The 23,215-nt window shown below is 35.9% G+C and overlaps 1 protein-coding gene across 2 annotated transcripts in view; it reads right to left on the reverse strand.

Annotated features, from left to right (window-relative positions):
- Window positions 1-8,007, reverse strand: part of OTOGL (otogelin like) — a 153,227-nt gene extending 145,220 nt beyond the window's left edge. For both annotated transcript variants that reach the window (XM_063075783.1, XM_063075782.1), the window contains exons 1-4: window positions 7,929-8,007; window positions 6,844-6,883; window positions 5,723-5,771; window positions 648-714 (exon numbers count right to left, since the gene is read on the reverse strand). In XM_063075783.1, the coding sequence (XP_062931853.1) occupies window positions 648-714; window positions 5,723-5,771; window positions 6,844-6,883; window positions 7,929-8,007 (235 nt within the window). The remainder of the gene's footprint in view (window positions 1-647; window positions 715-5,722; window positions 5,772-6,843; window positions 6,884-7,928) is intronic.
- Window positions 8,008-23,215: the final 15,208 nt, after the last annotated feature.

Here is a 23,215-nt window from a genome sequence, read left to right on the forward strand (position 1 = left end):
TAGGTGAAAAATTATGTTTTTCATAAACTTAAATGCAGTTTTTCCTCCTAAGGGGCACATCTATCTTTAAAGTTTATCTTAGATCACAGCTTTGCAATTTTCCAATGAATAGTGTCTAAATATTTAAAGAAACAAATGTTTATCTCCTTCAAAAATTTATTTACAGTCCTGTTTATTCTCCTGAAAATAAATATTAAACCAAAACTGGTGAGGATCATTGTTATATCTTTAAACACAACTATAAGAGTTTCTATTTCATAGTTACCACTCAATTAAATTTCAAACTACATCAGCATTCTGCTTAATGGAAATGGGAAATTGGTAAGTAAAAATAGGGATGTCAGGAGTCAAGGAGCAAGTAACTGATTTAGGAAAAAAGTTTCTGATACCCAGTAATATCTTCACTGGGTATCAGCTTTGTCGGGTATCAAAGCTGTTATTGGCTTTGTCTAAATGTTTAGCCCTGGTCATTTCCAAAAATAATTGAAATTTCTATATGAAGTGAACTTAAATTATTACTAAGTATTATTACCACCCTGGCTCAGTTTCCTCCATGTAATATATAGAAGCAATAGGCAGTGGACTCAACGTATCCCCTAAATGGGTCTTTTGAGAAAGCAAATACAAAAACAGGTAAAAGCACTAACCTTTTATTTTGCTCTCACCCCAAATAATAGCTTCATGGAAAAAATATCTTGGAGAAGTTGCTTCAAACTTTGAAAGAAAGAAATAAGAATTCAAGATAGTTAAATTATTTAATTCAAGCCAACATACAAATTGGAAAACAGCTACAAATACAGAAATTATGAAGTGCTAACTTTATATTTGCTTGGCTCATTGAGGCTATTTCAGTGAGACAGAAAGAGCTCCTCTGGGGTTGTCATTAGAAGAGCTGATTTCAAGCCTTGGCTTTGCCTCTTATGTGACTATGGCAAGTGCAGTGAATTGAATTGTGTCCCCCCAAAGTTTAATGTGTTGGAGGCTTGGTCCTCACTGTGACAGTGTGGGAAATCCTATTATATAGCAATTGAAAGGTGGGGCCTTGAGTTGATGGTTTAATGGTGTTCATGGGTGTGTTTCTGTGGGCTTTAAAATGAAAACACATGAGAGTCTCTCTCTCTGCTCCACCATTTTCTGCCACGTGAGACCCCTGTGTCACTGAAGCCACTACCAAGAAAGACCCTTACCAGATGAGTTCCCCGGACTTTGGACTTCCCGGCCTCCGAAACTGCAAGCAATAAATTTTGTTCTCTTTCAAATTACCAAGTTCCAGTTATTTTGTTATAAGCAACAGGAGCAGACTAATACAAGTCATTTACCTTCTCTGCTTTCTGTCCTCACTTGCCTTCTTTCTTCCCCTACCCATCACCCCCCATGTGAAAGGAGCCTGCTTAGAGTCTAATCTTTGGATTCACAGATTGCTTTGCCAGCAAAAATTGCAGTTCTCTGACACTTTCAGGTGCAGATGGGTCTGGAAAAAAAATGCATGGGACTGATGGACCAACACTCACTGATGTCCTGCGTGCCTGCACACCGGTCTGCAAAGACACTATCCACAGAAGCATCTGCTCTTTCAGTGTCTGTGTGTCAGCCTCAGCCTCCAAAGAGTTGACACTTTAAAGTTCATTGAACATTTAAATATTTCTTTTTATAGAGCCCAAGTTGTTCAGGGTAGTGGGTAAGAGCATTGAATTACAGAATCGAACAGACCTGGATTAGAGTCCTGATTCTGCTATTACTTACTCTTAGTCAAATTTCCCAACCTCTTAGTGCCTCCATTTACTCATCTGTAAAATGGGAACAATAATAGTACATACATTGTGTAGTCATGACAGTGAATTAAAACAATGTATGTAAAGCTTTTTAGCATAGTGCTTCACACCCAGAAAATTAGCAAAAAAGGGATTTCTATTAATCTAGCAACCCAGATGAAATCTTAAGATTTTTAAATGTCAGTATGGCTTAGTAGCAAATAATTATGAATTACTAAAACTAGTCAGTTATGGACTATTATTCCAGCTCCATGCCAAATGAGTCTGGGGTAATATTCTTTCAATATCATTTTCATGTTCCCAAAAGAAACACATGCCCAAAATTTGCCACATAATTGTCAAATTAAATAGCAGATGATGTTAGAAAAACTGAAGAAGTGTGAAAAATAAGAAAGGAGGAGGGATGAGGCATGTGACTTAAAGTACAAAGTCCTTTTCAACACATTTGGGTCTCTCCTACATGTGAAGTTTTATTCTGGCATTTTCCAGCTCAGGACCTCTTCTTCTAACGGACAAACCTGCCTCACCCTAAATAAAAGGACTCACACTCTCTCACCAGTTTTAGATCTGTTTCTTAACTCCTTGCCCCACATCATGGCTTCCAAGTTCATTGTTTTCTGTTCTCAGTCCTCCCAGGTTTTATCCTCACTGCTCAGTCTCCCCTTTTGGCCTTTCTCTGTCTTCAAACTAAGTGAGACTCACAATAGTCTGTGACCTTGATTCCCCCAGACAGTTCAATCTTCTTTTCTCTTCAGCCATGCTGTGTCTGGTTGCCTGAATCTAACACAGCCACCAATATTTCTTGGCACCAGAATCTTCCTGCTTTGACTCCAAAATGCTTTACACCAACCCCGTTAGTGGAAACCAAACAATCAATCATCTCTGATGTTCACTGAAAGTATACTGCTGCCTCAACTCTGCCTCATGCAGGCTTATAACCTTGAACAAATTATTCAACCTGCTCAGCCTCAGTTTCTCAATCTATAAAATGGAACGACAGAACCTGCCTCACAGAATAATGAGAATAATAAAAACAATATAAGTAACACACCAAGAATAGCGTTGGTCACATAATAAGAGTTGTAAACATGCTACCTATATTTATTATTAGGCAAATACTGAATATACCGGATAACACTAGACCAAGGCAAAAATATGTAATTGGTTCTTAGCTCCATATCCTCTCACCCAACTAAATTCATACCTCCTCTATGGAAATTCCAGTGCCTACCTAGTACACCAGCCTCCTGGTTACCACAGCATCCTAGTTACCCTAACATCCCATGCACCGTAATACTACATTTCACCAATGCTAAAATGTGACACACAGCTTTTTTTTTTTTTTAACATATCTGAACTCAGAATGGCATCTTACATTTATAATTGGCAGTGTTTTTATTTTTTATGTCATATAAATATGGCAGATAATTAATGGTAGTCTTAGATTTAACGAACCAGTTGCTCAGAAATGACTTTTTTACAGGCCTACCTCCACCAGACATGAAGATAACAAGCACTGCTCTTCTTGTTATATCTCTAGCATAGTTCCTGGCATGTCATCCATAAATACCAACAGAGCTGAAAAACAACATTGTCCAAATGGGCGTCTGCCTCCCAAGGGTGTTTAGAGCCATGACTACTGCAGACTCTGATGATACTCCTCCCCACATCCTCTGAGCCCACCAAGGAATTCACCTCGGAATTCATCCGGATTTCTGTGCACACTGAGAGCCTCCAACTTCAAGCACCAGCTTCCTTATGCCTCTGCCTAATGGAGAGTCCAAGCCTGACAGTCTACAGGAAGTACCTTGCAGGGGACTTAAGCCCCCCACAAAGACCACCCTACACCAATGAGAAACAGTAATCAGTGAGTAAATACCCAAGCTCCTTCCATCTTTTGGAGAAACGATTGGAGGACACATTCTACACAGCTCCTCAGAGGGTTCCCAGCAAGACCAAGCCCCCAGATGACTACAGCAGGAAGCCCCTCATTAGCATACCCTTTCCTCTCTCTTTCATTTGTGCGCTTCCCAAACAAATGACCTGCACCTACCCCTATGTCTCAGCACCTGCTTTCAGGAGAAGAGTTTTTGAAATGTAATGCAAATGCAAAACAATCCCAGTCACTAGGTACATATATTCACATAACTGATAGAAGAGGATAGTCCAGTCTTCCTCTTTCCTGATTACATCTCCACAAGAGGGTGAGAAGCACAGAGAAATACAGTCTTTTGATGGGAAATCATTGCAGCACATAAATATACCACTTACAGATATCTGTGTCTACCCTGTCCTTGCTCACCTCATTGCCAACATATTTCTGAATCTTTATTTTGCACAGTTATCTCTTTATCAGTGCTCTCTTTTCCTAGAGCAAGAGAGTGAATTTGTGGACAAGAATGCCTTACAACACATGAAATTGCAAACCTAAACAGTGCGGCATATGATTATGACCTCAAGGCCCTTCTTTAACATTTCTTCTTTTGAAACTTGTTCAGATGGTAAATGATTTTAACACATGTTCCCTCGCTGCAGGAAATAGAAGTGCAAATCTCTTGCTCTTTATTCTCCCTAAAAGGGAAATTGAAGCAAAATAAGTGTGTTCCTCACTTATTAACAGGAAGAAGATATGAACATAACTCCTTTGGGGTTAATTATACAAATTCTAAAAACATCTAAATGAAAAATAGCATAACCTCATCCATAGGGCACTTCCTGTGACACCTTTGGGGTATATTTTGACAGGTTCCTCAATCTAGTGGGTTCACCAGAATACAGTTTTTCTCAAAATCAGATTTTCTACTGAGTCATACAGATGTCTTTTTGTGGTTAATGTGGTCTACTCGCAAACATGTACTTAAAACTTCTCAGAGAATAATCATTTTAACCACTTCACATGATACATAAGTACACAAAACACTCTTTCTAAGATAAAAAATAGTGTTTCCATTTTTTAGGCAATTCTTTGCCCATTCTGGTTCAGAAAAAAAAAGTCTCCGCTCTTAATAAGAATAAATTAGTTGGGTCTTCTAAACTATCACAACATATGAAATCTGTTTTCCATTCATCTACTAACTCTCTTCAATTAACACCATAAAACATACAAATTTAGGCATCCATCAGAAAATGCTAGTAGAAATCATTTTCAATACAGTATTCAGCAAAGCCTTCCTTGAATACTTAAGCTATTTGCTACATAAATATAGCTGGTGCTATATAAATCATATTACTTTTCAAAGAAATGCCTTTACTAAGTTAGAATTCTCTATTTTACCACTCATCTTTTATAGAGAAATATTTTTTAAAACCTGTCTCATTGAACATTCCAACTTTAGTTTGAAGATATTGCAGTTACGTTATCCACCATCCTTTATAAAAAGGGATCCAGGCAAAAAGGTCTCCTCAAATTCAGTGCTACTCTGCCACTCCAAAAAAAAAATGTTATCTCTCCAGAGATACTCACAATTTAGATTTATTGGACAATATGAAAGCTGCCTGTCAGGACACCAGGACGTACCTTATGGTCTTTTACAGTATTTAATTTATATCATTTACACATTTCTCATCCCCTTTTTTCATATACGTAGTTATACTGTTGTCATTGTCTTAACTGCTATTGTGATTAATTTTTAAACCAATTTAAATTTTCTGGCAAGTAGATGGCATTACTTGCCATAAATGCTTTGAGTCTAGCAGTAGGTAACTGAGGTAAAAAAAAAAAAAAAAAAAAAGAAGTATTTAACTTCGAACAAGTCAATGTGAACTGAGCATGAATTTAAGGGTTGCAGAAAAGCAGTAAAGAAGTTACTTTGCCTCTTCCTCCTCCTTCCTGTCTTGTTTTAGTGTTTTATTCCCCTCCACAAAGGACTCCTTGTTCAAGTGACAGTAGCAGAGTCCAAACCAGAATGGATTATTTCTCTGCCTCTCCCTCCATCTGAGGCATAACCTACCTGTGCTGCTAAAAGAGGTCTTTTCTGTCGATTTTCATTAAAACCATTTCTGGAAGAAAACAAAAAGAACTTGTATAGTCAAAGCTCCCCCAGGCAACCTGAACAAGCCTTTCCCAAGAGAGAGCTGGTGTTTTCCTCCTGATTTCCATCACTTTATCAAAGAGGTCTTTCTTGGTTTAACATTTAAAAGCTCCCCCTCCCCTTTTTGGAGGGGTTAGATTGGGTGGTGGTGCTGTCTCATTTTACAAAATTTGGGCGTGCCCCCAAATCTCTCCAGTCTCTGATGTAAACTGAATTTTAGGAAGGAACTTTGAGATGAAGAAATAAACAAAATAGTGTAACACTGTAGCACCAACCCACGTAATATTTTCTCCACATGCCTTCACAAACCTGGTGAGGTCAGTATTTGCCAATGGCACATTCACTCTTTTCACATGTGATACTTAATTCCCTCCTGTTCCAGGTCATGAAGGGCAGATTCAGATTAATGTGAGTAAGGACATCAAGTTGCAATTTATTAAAATCATATTATTAATAATTCACGAAGCTGTACATTCATTTTATGGTGTTTTCTGTTTTTGTATTATATGAATATTTATCAATAAAAAAATTTATTAAAAAAGTCAAATGGTGACTAGAATTCTGCTTTTCATTACACAGATCAGTTTAATAAAAAAATGATTTTCATTATTTACTTCTCAAACCATTTTATTCTTATCATTAAAAACTGTTTTACTCTACGTTAAGAATGCAGCACATTTGTAGTCAATAAAGTATATTAATAATAATAATATAAAGTGGGATATTACTGAATATAACTTCTTTAGAAACCATTGAAGTGAAAGTAATATCTCTTTAGTACCTACAGTCAATGAATACCAATGAGAACTACTCTTATACTTAAAATCAAAAGTAAATACTGTCCCTTCATGAATAAGGAAATGAATGCCTGATCATTTTTAATTTGTGGAAATATTTTTAAAGAACTGCATCTCATGCTTTTTGGCAGAATATTTTATTTATTTATTTATTTTTTGAAAGCAGATGTAGTTGTCTGCTGAGTTTTGCTCATTCTCCTTAATTTTATGTTTTATAGGACATAAAGAACAAGAAATACTTACTTTGATGTTTCTGTCAAGACGGATGATGCACAAATATATCCTGCCAGAGATAAATATATGTATATATAAGAATGAAAAAAAAATTATCCAAGTATCTTAGTCACATGTTCTGGTTATTTAACAGATCATTTTAACCTAAATTCTAAAATCTAGATTGAGTTTTACTGTGAGTTGTCTTGCATTTTTAAATAGGATTTTGACCAGCAAATTCCCTGTGAGACAATGGAGTGACTGATAATCCAAAAACAATGGGCAGTGTACACAGATTTACACAGAAACATAACAAAATTGAATAAGCGCTAGACTTGGAATCAGAAATCCAAGTTGTAGTTCTGATCCTAATTCTTAGTATATGGTAAGCTTAAGCAAGATACCAAACACATCAGAAAATGATGGTGTTGGACAAGGTTATCTCCAAAGTCCCCTCCAGCTCTCAGCATTCTATGACATCTTTCTCCACGGGTCTCAGTCACTAACAAGATTGGGATAGTATCTTTGACCTCTGTAGTCTTTTACACTTCAGTAATTTCTTCCACTTCCTCTACAAGCTCCAAAACATACAGCCCTTTGTAGGAATTAAAACCTAACAACTGAATGTAAATAAATGCTTTCTCTGCAAAAATATTTTATAAAATTAATTTATAAATAAAGTTGCTATAAAAATAATTGAAAATCAATTCTTAGCCCCAAATGTTAGTCATTCTTAAAATGTCTTTTTAACATTCATTGGGTTGATGGCACAAGCTTAAGTACTCAATTACTTTTTACTTATTACAAAATTTCAGGTGTTTAAATTACACATAGACAGCTATTTTAAATCAGAGAAAGAGTTAGAATCAGAACTTCTTCCAATACAACTGCAAATCATAATAAAAGCATGATTTTAACTAGCCATTAAAATAAATAAATAAATAAAACCCCAAAAGGTCCAAATTATTTACGTTATTAAGATCTGAATGTCTTTAGTTGATATCCATCTAATGACTTCAAAGTGCTTTACAATATAAGAGGAAATAATTTACCTCAGTTGTAAGAGAGACTAAAATATAATAAATTACAGTTACAATTTTAATACAAGTTCTTACCTTGTAATGAAAACAGCAGTATATGAAGCAAGAATATACTCCAAGGTATCATTAAATTGAGTTTCCTCAAAATGTTCATTTCAGTGTAGCCTTTCTCCCTGAAAGGTAACCAAAGTGTTGGTCTTTACTATGATGGCATCTTAGAAATATGCATATTTGTAGTGTGCTCAAATTCTAATAAATAGAGCTATGTAATAACATGATTCAAAAAAGGAATTGCAGGCTTTCTAACTACAGCTTTAGAACTTGCAAGCAACTCTTTGACTGAGTCTCTCATTAGTAATGCATGGCAGCTTCTTACCTGAGCCGGTATTTGTTACACCCTACCCCACTCCTGCACATCATAGGCCTTTTCAGCTTAGATTGGCTTTTTGTAACTTCTAAAGGCAGCAACATTAAAAAAAAAATCTATTGATATCTCCTGATAGCATAAGAGATAATCGTTATTCCTAATTGTTGATACACATTCTCTGTGCTTTAGAATTTTATTCATAAAATAAGTCCTCTAAGAAAAGTTAAAATTTTATTAATAAAAATTTTATTAATAAAATTCTGTCATTCTTTCCTAGAATGTCTAGATGTTCTTATAAATTTTTCTTGAAGAATTGAAAAGCAAACTAAAACTATGTGCATATATTTTCAACTCAAGTCCCATTACAGTGTAGCTTAAGTTGACATGTTCACGTGCCCACAGATCTTTCTGTTAAACATTATGCACCAAAAGTAGAAATTATTTTTTAAAAAAGATGATATACTAAAAATTAAAGTAACTCACCTATCCCTGAACACCTTCCCTTCATACCCTTTTTTCCATCCTCTATGACAAGTAACTAATGAGAGAACAAAGAAAAACTTGTTATTCCAGCAGTAGGAGCACTCTTCTCCGGAAGTGATTGACTGCCAACATTCAATATTTCATAATGAACTACATAGAGATGATCTTAGCCCCACGGATGAGTGAAAGTCATGCTTATATAGTGGGTGCATATTTCCCACAGCAGATCCCATGAGATACCTGCACTATTATCAGATTCATTTAACAGATGGGGGTACAGTAGTAAGGAATGTCTAACTATGCAGGAACTAGCTTATGAGACAAAAAAGAACATCAATTCTTGACATCCTATTGTACCCAAACACCTCTTTGGCAATGACTTTTGAGTCTTTTCTGTGATGTATCCTTGACATCCTATCATGTTGCATGGCCCAATAGCCATTATATAAACAGCTTCCTGCTTGTGTCCCAAATTTAATGATCATTTACTCTTGCTCTATATGATCTTAGTTCCTTTCCGTTGCCTAAATAATAGCTAATTTCATGAGCCAACAGAAGATGTTTGCCTATAAAGGAAAAAAGCTTAAGCATGAAAACACACACAAATTTTACTGAAATTACAAAGTAGCTATGTGCCTGTCTACACACACACATGCACACTCACACTTATTTTGAATTTTTAATGGATAGATTTAGATAACTTAAGTACAGTATATGTTTAATAATATTTATTGAGAGGTTGCTATCTAATTAGACAATCATATAACTCTAAACAAATAATTAACTATTTGTAGCGACTTCTAAATATTGGTGCAAAAATATGGATCTACTAAACCACAACCAAAAATATAAAACATCTAGATTTTCAAGAAGATGTGAATATAGAGTAAATTTAAAAGTTAAGGTTGAAGTCTGTTTAGAAGACAATAATTTTTCTCCAAAAAAATTTTTAAGCTAAGGGAAGCAGTTTTGTTTATGCAAAATGTTTATTGACTCTTTCTGGAAAGGATTGAAATGTACATAACAGATACACATTACTAAGTCCCCTCCTTAATTTATAACAGTTTCTCTTATCTTTGTATTTTCCCATATAAGTCAACCTGTAACGTGAAGAACCTATAAATCACACTTCAAGATTATTTTTTTCTCTATTCTAATAACTGCTCAGCATTTTTCTTTAAATTTAAGATTTTCCATAAGTGACACACATATGAAAACATCCCAGGTAGAAACCAAAGTTAAATTTCATGATTTTATAAAGTAAATGTTTCTGTAATACAGTTATTTCTAAAATTCCTAGAATTTGATGAGAAAGGGTTAATAAACAGCAATATAAAGCCATGTGAAAAGTATGTGGTTTTGATATTTTATTTACTTAGTTAAAATGTCGTAACTCTAAAAACTTTTAATCTCACATTTCATACAGTTATCTTTAAACTTTTGATTCAAAAGCATCTCAATCATTTCCACTGAATAAGGTTGAAAATTCCAAGGTTGCGTCACCTAACATTTTTATTACCATTTTTCTGTTTTGAACTATATGCACTAAAAACTATAAGTTGTTTTGTCCAGTAAAGAAAATGATAGAAATAAGAAGAGAAATCCTCGGGGTGGCCCTTCTTTTATAGATAGAGGTTTAGTGTGTGCCCTCTCTCTGCTCCTCCTTCATTCAGGCTTATAGTAGGAAAAGGTTAGAAAAGGAGAATGAACAAAAGGAGAATGAGCAAAAAGAGCAAGCAAAAAAATCCCAAGCTCTTTTTCAACTCACTACGTTATGAACTCGTTACATAAAATGATAGTCTGCATGAAAATAAGCAAAACAGTTTCATGAATAGCTACAATAGAACAGAGTTTAGATGAAAGATTAGACCCACAGCCACAAAAAAAGGAATTTATGATTGTTGCTACATGTAATTATTACTGTCAAAATTTAGTGACAGCTTTTCTATCTCATTCTACCCTGACAAAGGAAATCTGGCAAAAAAGTGAGTCATCCAGTTTGTGAAGAGATATTAAGTTCATAAGAAGTCTGAGGCAACTACATAATGCTAGCAATAAACAGTTCCCTTTCTGCTACAAAAGCACTGCACATTTTCCCACATGGAATATGATCTTTAGAAAACTGACACCTGACAGCCTATTGGCCTCAATACACCACATAAAAACAACCAGCAAGAATGGGAAAATTTTGACCTGATATATATATATATATATATATATATATATATATATATATATACATCCATGATAATAAAGAGATATTTTTAATAACACAATCTTTGAGAAAAGTTAATTTCTTTGGTGGTTTATATAACACTCGTTTTTAATTAGATAGAGGTCAAATCTAAAGTAGATAACATTTGACTCCCATAATATCACATTCTACTAGAGAAATGCAATTATTCTTCAGTTGCTTTACTAAAACCAAAACATTTCAGGTTCAGAATATGTTATCTTGAGCCAGCAAAAAGAATCTTGTGTCTTTAAGGTGATTTTTACTACTCTGAATTTAAGTGCCTGATTATAAGCTAGTTTGTAGTACTCTATGATTTCAGGATGCATGTTGCTTGGCAATTTCTGAGATATTTCATATAATTTAATTTAGAAGTGGCATCTATCTTAGCTTTTTTGAATAAGGACATGATTATGTTTCATAAGCGGTACCTGTGTTGGTCATGATTTCAATTTATTTATTTATTTATTTATTTATTTTTAACTTTTTTTTACAGTTTTTTTTTTTTTTTTTCTTTTTCGTGACCGGCACTCAGCCAGTGAGTGCACCGGCCAGTCCTATATAGGATCCGAACCCGCGGGGGGAGCGTCGCTGCGCGACCAGCGCCGCACTCTCCCGAGTGCACCACGGGCTCGGCCCCATGATTTCAATTTAAAGCTCATCCCCAGAAGTTAATGTGTTATACTTTATAGGAACATTTGTTTTCCAAGTTGCTATAGTGCCATTAATTTGCAATTCATAATTGATATCTTGAAGGATGTAATGTTCCTCCAACTAAAGTTTCCTTTTGTCAACATTTTAGCATCAAGTTCAAGGAATAATACCAGTACTTTCTGCAGATCTCTTCACTCTCCGAACTGCTGTGGCACTTCACGTTTGCACTATATAGTGCAATATATAACGCACAATATAACAGTATAAATGAAGTTGTTTTCTCATGTTTGCAATTCCAGTTTATATCTTTAATCATTCATTTTTACATACTCATCTCACAGTTGTCAAGGGAGAATGTTATTTTAATTTCTCAAGGGGTGGGGTTGATGGTTCTAATCCTGCTGTTTATTGTGTTTGCTTCTCTCCCTTAGCGTAGATTACCTCATGGGTTTTGTAATTTTGAATTTTGGGTTCATGTCTGCCAAGCCATTTTCTATAGAAATCCTTTCCCACCAAGGTTGAGGATCTGCCCCTCCAAAAAGGATTTTGTATCTACTTCTGCCACGTGCTACAGAGAATTTCATGTTAATTTCTCAGCTTGAGGGTTCCCGGACCACACAGTATAAATTCAAATCCCAAACCCAAAGTGAAGAAAAGCCAAGACCAGTTTCTGCTTTGTTTCTGAACTCCGGTGATATCATTTACAACCTTGTGAACTCATCTAACCATTTATATGGTTGACTGTTTTATTTTACTTGGCATTTCCAACTATTTTATAACTGGCAAATATTTAGATCATCTAATCTGCCATACTGCCAACAACAAAGCCACCAACCATCCAAATGTATATGCTTTTATTTTCTAGGCACTTTATATATTTGCTTGCTTATTTTCTCTGCTTAATTACAAACAAAAGTTACTCAAAACAAACAACTGAAAATTTATAAAGAAAGCATATCAAAACATGTCATACTTAGATAAATTATTTAAGTTATTAAACAAAAATCTGTCAAATCCCTAAATGTCATGATTAGATGACTTCATACAACACCAAGATTCCAGCTCAGATATCTGACAACCTGATTTATGACAACAGCCACTGCAATCACTCTACAGTGTCAAACATCAACTTATCATCTTCTACTTCCTCTAAATTGGCAGGATTTATATAGAAAAACTGCCTTTGGAGATATGACATTATTGTGATTTTCGGCCGAGCACAATCAGTATGAAAACATAATACAGAAGAAACTAAGCCCTTCATTGTGATTTGAAAGTGAAATAAGATTGGTCAACCCCCAAAAAATTGTTTCCCCATTATCTTGACATGACCTCTTTCCCTGCTCCCAGCCTGAATTAGTCTTACTGAGTTACATGCAAAATGGTTATCATTATCTCCCAAAAGCTGCAGTGAAAATACACTAGTTCCCTTGGAAGGTTTTCTTCAGTCCTCTCTTCTAACAAGATAAGCTTATCAGCTTTACTTAGAATACAGTAGTGGTTCTCAAACTTTGTGTGCAAGAATTACCTAGGCAACATATTAGAAGCACAGATTCCCAAGCCCACCTCCACTATATTCTGTGTTTTCTGATTGAGTCTAAGGGGATTAGGCATCTGTATTGTGATAAAGAGAGAATCCAGCATTGGGAAAATTAAATACCAAAGTAGTTCATTCCAGTAGGAAAAAAGAGAGCAGACAAATTACAAATATGGGGGAGCTGACAGATTGCACAGGAGGGAAAGAAGCAGGGGATGGAAGAATTAAGTGGAGGTTGAAGGCCAGCCTCACCACTACTGAGCGTTTGTTGCTTGGGAAGATGAAGCAGATATGTTATTTAATTTTCCTACTCTCTCCACACCCCTCCCACTCATAGCCTCTGTTCCATTGGCAACATATCTTTATGACCCTCACTATGATAGGTGGAGTAATGTGCTTCTTTCTGGCAAAGTTGTTTATGTCTTAATTCCCAGAACCTTTGAATTTTACCTTACATGGCAAAAAAGGCTTTGCAGAGTGATTAAAGATTTTGAGATGGGGAGATTATCTTGGATTATACATGTGAGCCACATATAATCACAAGCTCCTTATAAGTGAAAAAGGGGGATCAGGAGAGTCAGAATGAAAGAAAAATTGGAAGATGAAAGAAGCAGTCACAAGCCAAGAAAGCAGCTTCTACAAGCTAGAAAAGGCAAAGGATTGGATTGTCCTCTAGAGCTTCCAGAAGGAATGTAGTCCTGCCAACATCTTGATGTTAGCCCAGTGAAACCGATTTCAGATTCTGATATCTAGACCTATAAGATAATTTTTGTTGTTTAAAGCCACTAAGTTTGTGATAATTTGTTACAGAAGCAATAGAAAACAGATGCATTCACATTCTCTGGCCACCAGGGATAGACACTTGATTCTAAGCAAAATAATATATTGATGTTCCTAGAACCGATCTGATTTTCTACCTCAGGTATTGAAATATGAATCACATAAATAAAAGTCACTGTCATAAGTTTGTGGGCCTTGGAGCCTTGTGGTCAGGCAGAATTGAAGATGGCAGGTATTTTTCAGTCATGTGCATGCTGCTAAACAAGCAAAAAAAAAAAAAAAAAAGCTATTCTGCAGAGAAGTAAGAGAAAGAAGTAGATGTTCAGAAGTAAGCAAAAAAAAAAAAAAAAAAACAAGTAGTGGTTTCTATGACTACATCTATCCAGTAAATTTCTTTTTACTTGAGTCAACTAGACTAGGATTTTATTCTTGACATACAATGATTCATGACTGAGAAAGAGGAACTGAGAAAAAGGATGGTTGTGATGGTCAATTTTATGTGTCAACTTGACTGAGCCACAGAGTGCCCAGATATTTGGTTAAATATTATTCTGGGTGTGTTTTTGAGGTAGTTTTTGGATGAGATTAATGTTCGAATTGGTAGATTGGGCAGAGTAGATTACCCTTCCCAATGCAGATGAGCCTCATTTAATCCATTGAAGGCCTGAATAGAATGAAAAGGTGGAGTGAGAGAAAATTTACTGTCTCTGCCTGGCTGTCTTAAAGCTAGGACAAAGGTTTTCTTTTCCCTTCATACTCTGACTCAGACTGACTCAGACTGGAACTATATCATTAGCTCCCCTGGATCTCCCACTTGTCAACTGCAGATTCTGGGACTTCTCAGCCTTCATAATCACACAAGCCAATTCCTTATAATAAATTTCTTCATAACACACACACACACACATACATATATACACATACACACACATCTTAGTCTGGTGTTAATAAATCTGAGGCCCCACTACACTTATCAATATCAATGTTATTATATCAACAGTGACAGATGCCATGTGAGGTATGTAGTTGAAAAGTGTTTTAAAAGATAGAATGGAGACACAAGTTAAACACCTTGGGAAAATTGCATTTATTACATTTTGATCAGAAGGGACAAAATAACCAATGGGTAAGGAGAGGGGGCTGCAGATCAAGGCTGTCAGACACACCAAGGCCTCTTCTCACCATCTCTTCCCCTTACCACTTCTGAACCCCTCACACCAGGGTCAGCTCCAGAGTCTACATCCAGGCCCCACCTCACTTATTAGTGAAGAAAGAGCTAGATTAAGCTCCTAATGTTTGAAGAACTGGAACCAAACCTTTAAGGATGACCTTTTGTATACTCAGCTGGTCTGGCCAGGGAAGGCATGAACAGGCATGAGAATGTATTCATGATGATAGATTTCACAATTCTCAGTGGAATCCCCTTTTGGGTTATATCCAGTATTGTGCTGGTAAATGGTCAATGAACATTCAATGAATAGCTCCAGGGAAGAGGGAGGACCCTAATTTGAAACATTTGCAGATTTCCATGGTATACATACTCCCACCATGGCCAATTTTGAGCTACAACATGATTTCAACTGACTCACAAAATTCCTCCAAGTTTAGTAATTGGTTTTCATGAGCCAGTAGGAGCTAGCTCCAGCACACCACTGTAACCAGTTAAAGAGCCATGATAGGGCACTGTCTATATCAAAATCTAATTTGAGTGGACTCTACAAACTGGTGAGTTTTTCCTGCACTTCTACCTGAGTAATGCACATTGTGATCCTTGAAGGGACAGTACATTAACAAATCAAATATTAGACTGAATTAAATTACATAAACTTCATTCTACAATCAGCCATTCTATTTTTATTTAAGCTAGTTTATGTCTAGGAAATTGATTTTCCTTTAACCCAAGCTAATATTTTATAAGGTAATTTTTCTTCAATTGTGCTAGGAGTCTGCCATCAACAAGTCACTTGCAAGCACAGAAAAGCCCTCTGCTGGCTAACTTTTGAAAGTCAATGTGCATGCTCCTGGGTTGTTGAACATTCTTTCTCCCACCTTGCGAAGCTCAGCCAAACTACAAATTCTTCCTTTAAGTGCTATTAAGATAAGAATGGCCTAACTGCTTCCAGTAGATTTCACTGCTAGCACATGAGACTTGTCAGTTTATAAATCATATAATGCTACATTATTCCAAAGATTAGTTATCATAGCCTTAAGGAATTTTATAAACATCGAGCTCCTTTTTAAAAATTGTATTCTTTGATATTTTTTTTTTAAATGAGCAGGGAAGGAAAGGAAGTGTCCACTTGCTGTGTGCATTAAAAGGAATTACATTAAAAAGAAAAATGAGGTTTTTGTAATGTATTTTCTAAATAGCAGGTTAAACCAGAGTATTTGAGAAGGAATTTTAAAGGGGAAAAAATTTCAAAGTCCTTATCATTTCACTGTTATTTTAGTGTGATTCAAACATATACTTCTGTGGCTCGTTGCTTGTACTCCTTTGCCAATTTGGAATTTGCTTGTTCAGTTTTTTTCTCCTCATTTCTAATAGGAAAACAAACAAAAGTTTATTCATGGTATATAATTGTTAAGATTTAGGATAATACTGGGCAAAGTAAATCAGTATTACTTTTATAATCAAAAAACTTTAATTACTATATTAAAATATAACTTTTGAGTACTCTCTGGTAAAATGTTATATAACGGAAAACTTCTCATTTAGTCAACAAATATTACAAGAGTGATAGATTACTCCTACAACAATTTAAAATTTGCCGTAGCTCAAAACATCTAGAAAATAATACTCTGATTTTGTTTCTGGTTGGGGCACTTAGAAAAGAGTGTTTCTATTTTTCCCACATAAATCAGTCTTAAATCACTCTTGGTAACTTACAGTGACTCTGTTGGATGACTTAAACTTGCAACAAGAAAGTCTTGCTTCATTGTTGGGAGTAGATGGTAGTTGCTGGAATTACTTAAAGTTCTTTGGTTACAGGTATCAGAAACAAACTCTGGACAACTCAAGCAAAAATAGGAATTATCAGAAGGTTATTGGAAGGTTGAAGAATCGTGTTTAGTAAAATGAATATTAGGATATCACCTAAGATAAATGAATTCCAACTGTTTCATATTTCCTTACACAAGCTCTGCTGAAGATGTGAAGTCCCTCGAGTGACTTATTGGGTCACATGCCTAAGCTCTGGCTACACAGAAGGAGTTTCTAGGGACCCCTCAGCTTCTTTTTCCAGCTTTCCAAGATTCCATACAGCTAGTGGAATATAATTCCCATAAGAAAATCAGCATTGTTCAAAAGAGGCAGCTATAAAAACAAAGGTTTGCTACGCTGCTTATCCAATTTTGTTCTGCACCATCACTAATTCCATCAGTATAAGAGAAAGACAACTACCTCTCTGGGTCTGTTTCATCCTTTGTAAAGTGAGAAGGATGTATTAGATGACTTTAAGCTTCCTGTATTTCACATTCACAATTACGACTTAGAAAGACACTGAAGCTACCTTTGGAAAATGCTTCCATCTAAACAAAGGGACCTTTCCTAACCCCTGTAATCTTCAGTCCTCACCACCTTCCCTCTCAGTAACACTCAAGTCTTTAGAGAACATCTGTAGTATGGGGGCTCTTGCACCTGCCACAGCAAGCCATCAGAGCTCAGTGCATCTCACCCCAGAGCACTTCAAAATCGAATACATTTTACTCCAGCATATGTGAGGAATAAGTTACATTGTTTAAAATATAAAATTTCCTTTATCAAAGAGTAGGTGTTCTTGGTAATATATGTAAAGGTAAAGAATAAGGTTCTGTAGATTATTTTCTGTTTAAAATGAAGTTCTTGAAGTTCTTTTCACAAAAATAAGAATTACGAGTATTTATCTTACAAAGAAGAGGTCTGGTGCTCCATCTAGAGGACATTTTATATTTTCCAGTTTAAGGGGCTTAGTGGCCTATTAGAAGTATCCAGTCCTCCAAATCTTGCTACCATAATTTTATCAACAATTTTCTAAAATTCAACTGATTTGTTTTAAAAAATTTTTTGAACAAGCCCATACTGTGTAAGAATGAAGAGGACATTTTCCCAATCTTAATTTCAATTGTTGATTGTCTAAGTAATAATTTTTTCTGTTCATGAAGTATTTGGATACATACTATGTACTCACTGTGCCTACTTCTGGTAGTTTTATGGTTAAAACAAATTAAATATGATTTCTAACAACCACTTACTAGGTTTTAACCTTTTTTATCAATTATCAGAGGCTTTTTTTTTTTAACTTGACACATAATTCCCTTAGTTTAAAATATAATACAACATTGGACAAAAACATACATGTTCTTTTCCACTTAGAATTACACAACATTTTCCTTCAAAAAGACCTGCCTGGTAAGAGAACATGCTATTTTTATTTTTAGTAACCAGAGTTGTAGTTGGGTAATGCTTCACAGCATCTTGGAGAAACTTCCTTTATATGTAAAATCCAGGACCTTATTTTAGTGAAAGCAATGTTTCCAGCATGGAAATTCACTTTTGAGCAAAAGGAGCATACATATATTCTCTACTTTCCCCATACAAGTCTGTGAGAAAGTAAGGTCATATGGGGAGAGCAAAGAAGGAGGGGCTAGGAATAAAGAGCTGGGAGAGAATTCTATGGGGGGTTCCCTGGCTGACCTTGGACTGCAGCCATCTCAATCCGGGCAGTATAGCCGATCATAGCTGGACAAGTAGGCAGGAGCCCTCCCATTACTGCAATGGTTTGGTCAGGGATAGAAAACCAACTGCACAGCAAAGTCTATGAGAACGGAAACAATTGCCAAGCAGAAAGTTTAGCTCTGGGGTCTAACTTGTCATACTGGTCTCATCAAAGAGTTTACCATATGTCCTATGGGTATCCAAGAGTGACAAAATAATGTATCCAAACTTCCAAGATACCCAGTCCAAGGAAGTAGATTTTTCCCTTAGAAGGAAAGAGCAAGAGGAAGGGGGAAAAAAGAAACAACAACAAAAAAATAAAAACAGTAGACAGGGTCAGTCTCGAGACCTCCTTCACAAACAATTTTCTACATATCATAAGAAGAAATTGTGATTCTTCTAAGGGATGGCTAATGTAATACTTATATATGGATACAGATTTCTTGAAAACAAATTTGAATAAAATTTCACTTAGAATTCCTTCAATAAAATGTAAATCTCATTTAATGCACCACAGTTCTTAAAGCTGACACAGCAGTCCCTGCATCCTCTCTTGGTATGTGCACTGAGATCAAGATAATTTGCCCAAAGCCTCAGAGCTAGTGAGTAGCAAAGCTGGGGCCAGAACTCACTCATCACATTTCCTGATCCAGAGCCATCACTCTTTCTATTACAAAGGTAATCTTTATTATACTAGTTTAATACCAAAGCCTTTACAAAACATGTTATCAATAAAGTCTCAATATCCTGTCTCAGTAAGAGGTCAACTGTTTTGAATGTTCTATCTATATTTTGAAGCATAAACAACAAACAGAACAAAACTTTGTAAATTGTAACCGTATTTGGTTCTTCTGAGTACATGTTAATATATTAAGAAACACATTAAATGGTTTTTTAAAAATTCACTTAGCCCTTCCCTGCCTTGTTCCAAAACAGTATCTGGGCAGTTTCCAATTTTAAAGCCACAATATAAAAACAAACTTGAAAATGTCCTATGTCCAGGACTGATCTACCCTAGAAGGTAAAGAGACAGCAGTCTAAGGCCTGTGGATTACACTGCCCCCGTCTCTTCCCAGCCCACTCCCCTACAATAACAGAAAGCCTGCCTTATTGAGAATTAGCCTGCCTGTCTGCTACAGCCTTACTAAAGCTCCTCTGTACCAGCCTGGGAAAAGCACGAACTACAAAGTAAAGGAAAAACTATTTTTAAAAAGCAACCACTAAGAATACTAACACTAAACAAAACTTGGATTCACCAGCAAACTGAGATGTAAGGATTTGCTTTGCCTATGATTTTAGCAAAAGATAAAGAAATGAATAGATTCTTCCCAAACTGCAAACATTGATTTGATACCAGTGATACCTTGATGTCCAAAAAAAAAGGTAGACATCAGCTTTATTTTTTTGCTTCTTTGAATTGTCTATTACTGCTAAGCATTAAAAGTGTTTAAATATTGTACAAGTTGGAAGTCTGCATTTTACTGAATAGAAGAGGTTCTTTCATGTGTCAGTTAAGATACAGAGCACATCTTGTTCCCAAGCAAATGATTCAGCAACTATCAGTGCATGCATGGAGTGACCTAATGTCATATCCAAATACAATTTCAATGAAAATAAATGCTATTAATGCCATTACGTGCCAAAATAAACTGTAAAAACAACAGCATTGCTATATGTCAAAATTAAAAAGTCAGTCTATGATATTTATGCTAGATACAAAAAAGGTGCCAAAGCTGTTGTGGCCAGCTCTGGCAGAATTCGGGGTTAGGAGACCCTGTCAACCTATGTCCCTAACTTCCAGTCCCCACACCACACTGAAGGTCTGGTCAAGCCTCAGGAAGAGTAGACCAGTCTTTGGTGAGTCTTTCAATTACATTCAGCTGTTTTCTGTCCCTCTATAGCTTCCACCCATATTGCTATCTAATTTCTTAGTTTCACTTCAAATTATTCCTGAACAAAGAAGACCACCCTCAGAAAAGTATGGGATTCATAGAACTGCTGTCCCTGTGAATAATGTGGTCTGGATGCATCAACTATTGGTTCTCGAACCTAGCCTGTACATTTAAAATCATCTTGGAGAGCTCCACCCAGACCAATAAAATTCTATTTTCTGGTTATGGGAGTCAGGCATTAGTATTTTGTTTCTTAAGTTCCTCAAGTAATTCTAATGCAGTTTTATGGGTGGAGACACTTTCTGGCCAACATTCAATGATACGAGTTTTGCAATCAGTCCCTTTTGGTCTTCCAGATAAATATATTCTAGTTTGAGAAGCCTCCTAGAAATTAATGAATTAAAGAAATGAATTGAATTTTAGAAATTAAAGAAAAGAAATGAATTTTAATTCATTTCTTCTTCCAAGAAATGAATTTTAATTCATTTCTTCTTCCAAGAAATGAATTTTAATTCATTTCTTCTTCCAAGAAATGAATTAAAACTAAGCAATCTTTGCTAAAGGGGGCAGAAGAGGTTAAAGAAAAAAAGAAGCCCAACCTCATTCTTATGATACTTAACCAATTTTCAGGCTGCTGGGTCTTGTTTGGTCAATTGGTCAAAGACAGGATTCTCTTTGTTTTACTCAAAGGCATGATTGCTATTCATGCTTTTTTAAAAAAATAAACATTAAGTTAAAGACAGTGTTAAGTACAAAGGTTACTCAGCTGGAATTCACAAAATCGGAATCATGTTTAGTAGTTAATAGTTGTGGGACGTGGGACCTTAAACTTACCACTCCATGTCTCATTTTCCCATCAAAAAAATGGAATAATACATTTCCTTCTTCCAAAATTTCCATTAATCTGTCTGAGTATCAATTTATGATCCAATAATCAAAATACCTTAAAGGATCATTGTACTTCACTATACCAAAAATGCTGGAGTAACTTTTTCCCTATGCACTCACACAAAGACATTAGATTAGAGAGACCAAATTATAAGATCCTTAGAAGATTAAAAACAGATAAAATAAAGCAGTACTGTGGGAAAGCTTTACTCAAACTAAAATACTGAAAGGTCTGTGGAGGATCGATTGTTTATGATCTTGTTCTCTAGAGACTGAAATTCTTTGGATACACCAGATGGTTTTATTTATACAGCCAAGTTCAGCTCTAGTGAGGTGCTGCTTGCAAGTTCACACGCAAATAAAAGAAATAGTATTTATATATGTGTGCATATCTTTGCTCACAAGAGAGATTTTCTTTGTTTCTTATAGAACTTTGAACAAAGTTTATATTTATAATGTTAAAGAGAAGGGCTACCTCTTTTAAAAAGGAACAGCAGCCTCCCAACATAGCAAAGTAATCCAGAGGACCTCAAATTTAACACAGGAGAGTTTCAGACTTTTGAAAATCGCCTCTACCCGAGTGCATGGCAAATCTCATTTAATTTACGCTTTGATGTTCATATACAATCATATCTCCTTAAATAGCACTATTAAAAATAAAAATGAACCCCATCCCTCTCCCCAACTGAATAATTCAAGCTGCATCCTGAGTCATCTCCTGGCACTGAGTCAGCCCTGTCAGCCCAATTTAGAGCACATGGCAGTGATCCAATTCATTGTGGCTGTTTGTGGTTCCCCAGTTCAGGTTTCAAAAAAGAAGGGGCAGCAATCCAGTGACCTTCTCAAGATAGTAGAGAACAACTCTGGTCATGACTGACACCTGATCTTTCTGCTAACATTAGCTCCTAATCAAAGATGTTGCCAAGATTGCATCAGACTCCAGCCCACAAACCTTTCCATCCTCCTCCAAGAGGTGTGGAGCATCCTGTCACCCGCTGACTTTCAGTTTTGGAACGCCTTTTCCCTTTTAGATCCAAGGAAGTTTGGTTTTATCGACAGTTGAGATGAAGCTCAAAGCCTGTCTTAACTGAGCTTTCCTGTTATTTATAGTGCATCCTGATTTGCTATTCATTGTCTTCATACCTAGTGAGGTTCAATGGGATTCATAACAAAGACATGGTTATAAAGTTCTAAAATTAACACTCATATCATTCCAGAGACTCATCTACTTGGGATCTTGTTCCTGTGCATCTCTCACTCTGTCATCCTTTCTAAACTATGTGACCATCACTCTTCCTGGGCTCTGAGTCATCCTGCCTCTCTACTTCTGCTGCATCTTCTAGACCGGCTCAAGCAGAGTTACAAAGTGGGAACGCAGCAAGGTCTGCAGAAGTATACTTTACCTTCTAGGTCAGGCCTCATTCTTCTTACTTGGCCAAATACTAAGTATCAGTATGAAAAACATGACCTTGCCACTGCCTCGGTAGTCCTAAATCAGGAAGCAGTCCTTAATCTGAACGGGCCTTACGGAACACTGTCCTTTGCTCATCCTCTATCTTTTGCATAAAAGTCCCTGTCGATGCCTGAATGGTCTTGGAACCCTGAATATGTTCAGAGTAAATATTGGCTTTCCCCCAGCTCTGAGTTTACACATAATATATGACTTAAATCGTTAGGGCTCCAAATTCTCTATACAGAATTTTATCTTTATATCTCCCTAAAAAAACAATCTTTGAAGCTAGATAAAATGAGAAAAGAGAATGGAATTATTTCACCCTGCCTCGTTTGTTTCCAAGAGGTTCTAACCAAAAGGAAAAGATGAGTCATTCAGCATC

The sequence above is a fragment of the Cynocephalus volans genome, chromosome 12, assembly GCF_027409185.1.
Source record: "Cynocephalus volans isolate mCynVol1 chromosome 12, mCynVol1.pri, whole genome shotgun sequence".
Taxonomy (NCBI): Eukaryota; Metazoa; Chordata; class Mammalia; order Dermoptera; family Cynocephalidae; genus Cynocephalus; species Cynocephalus volans.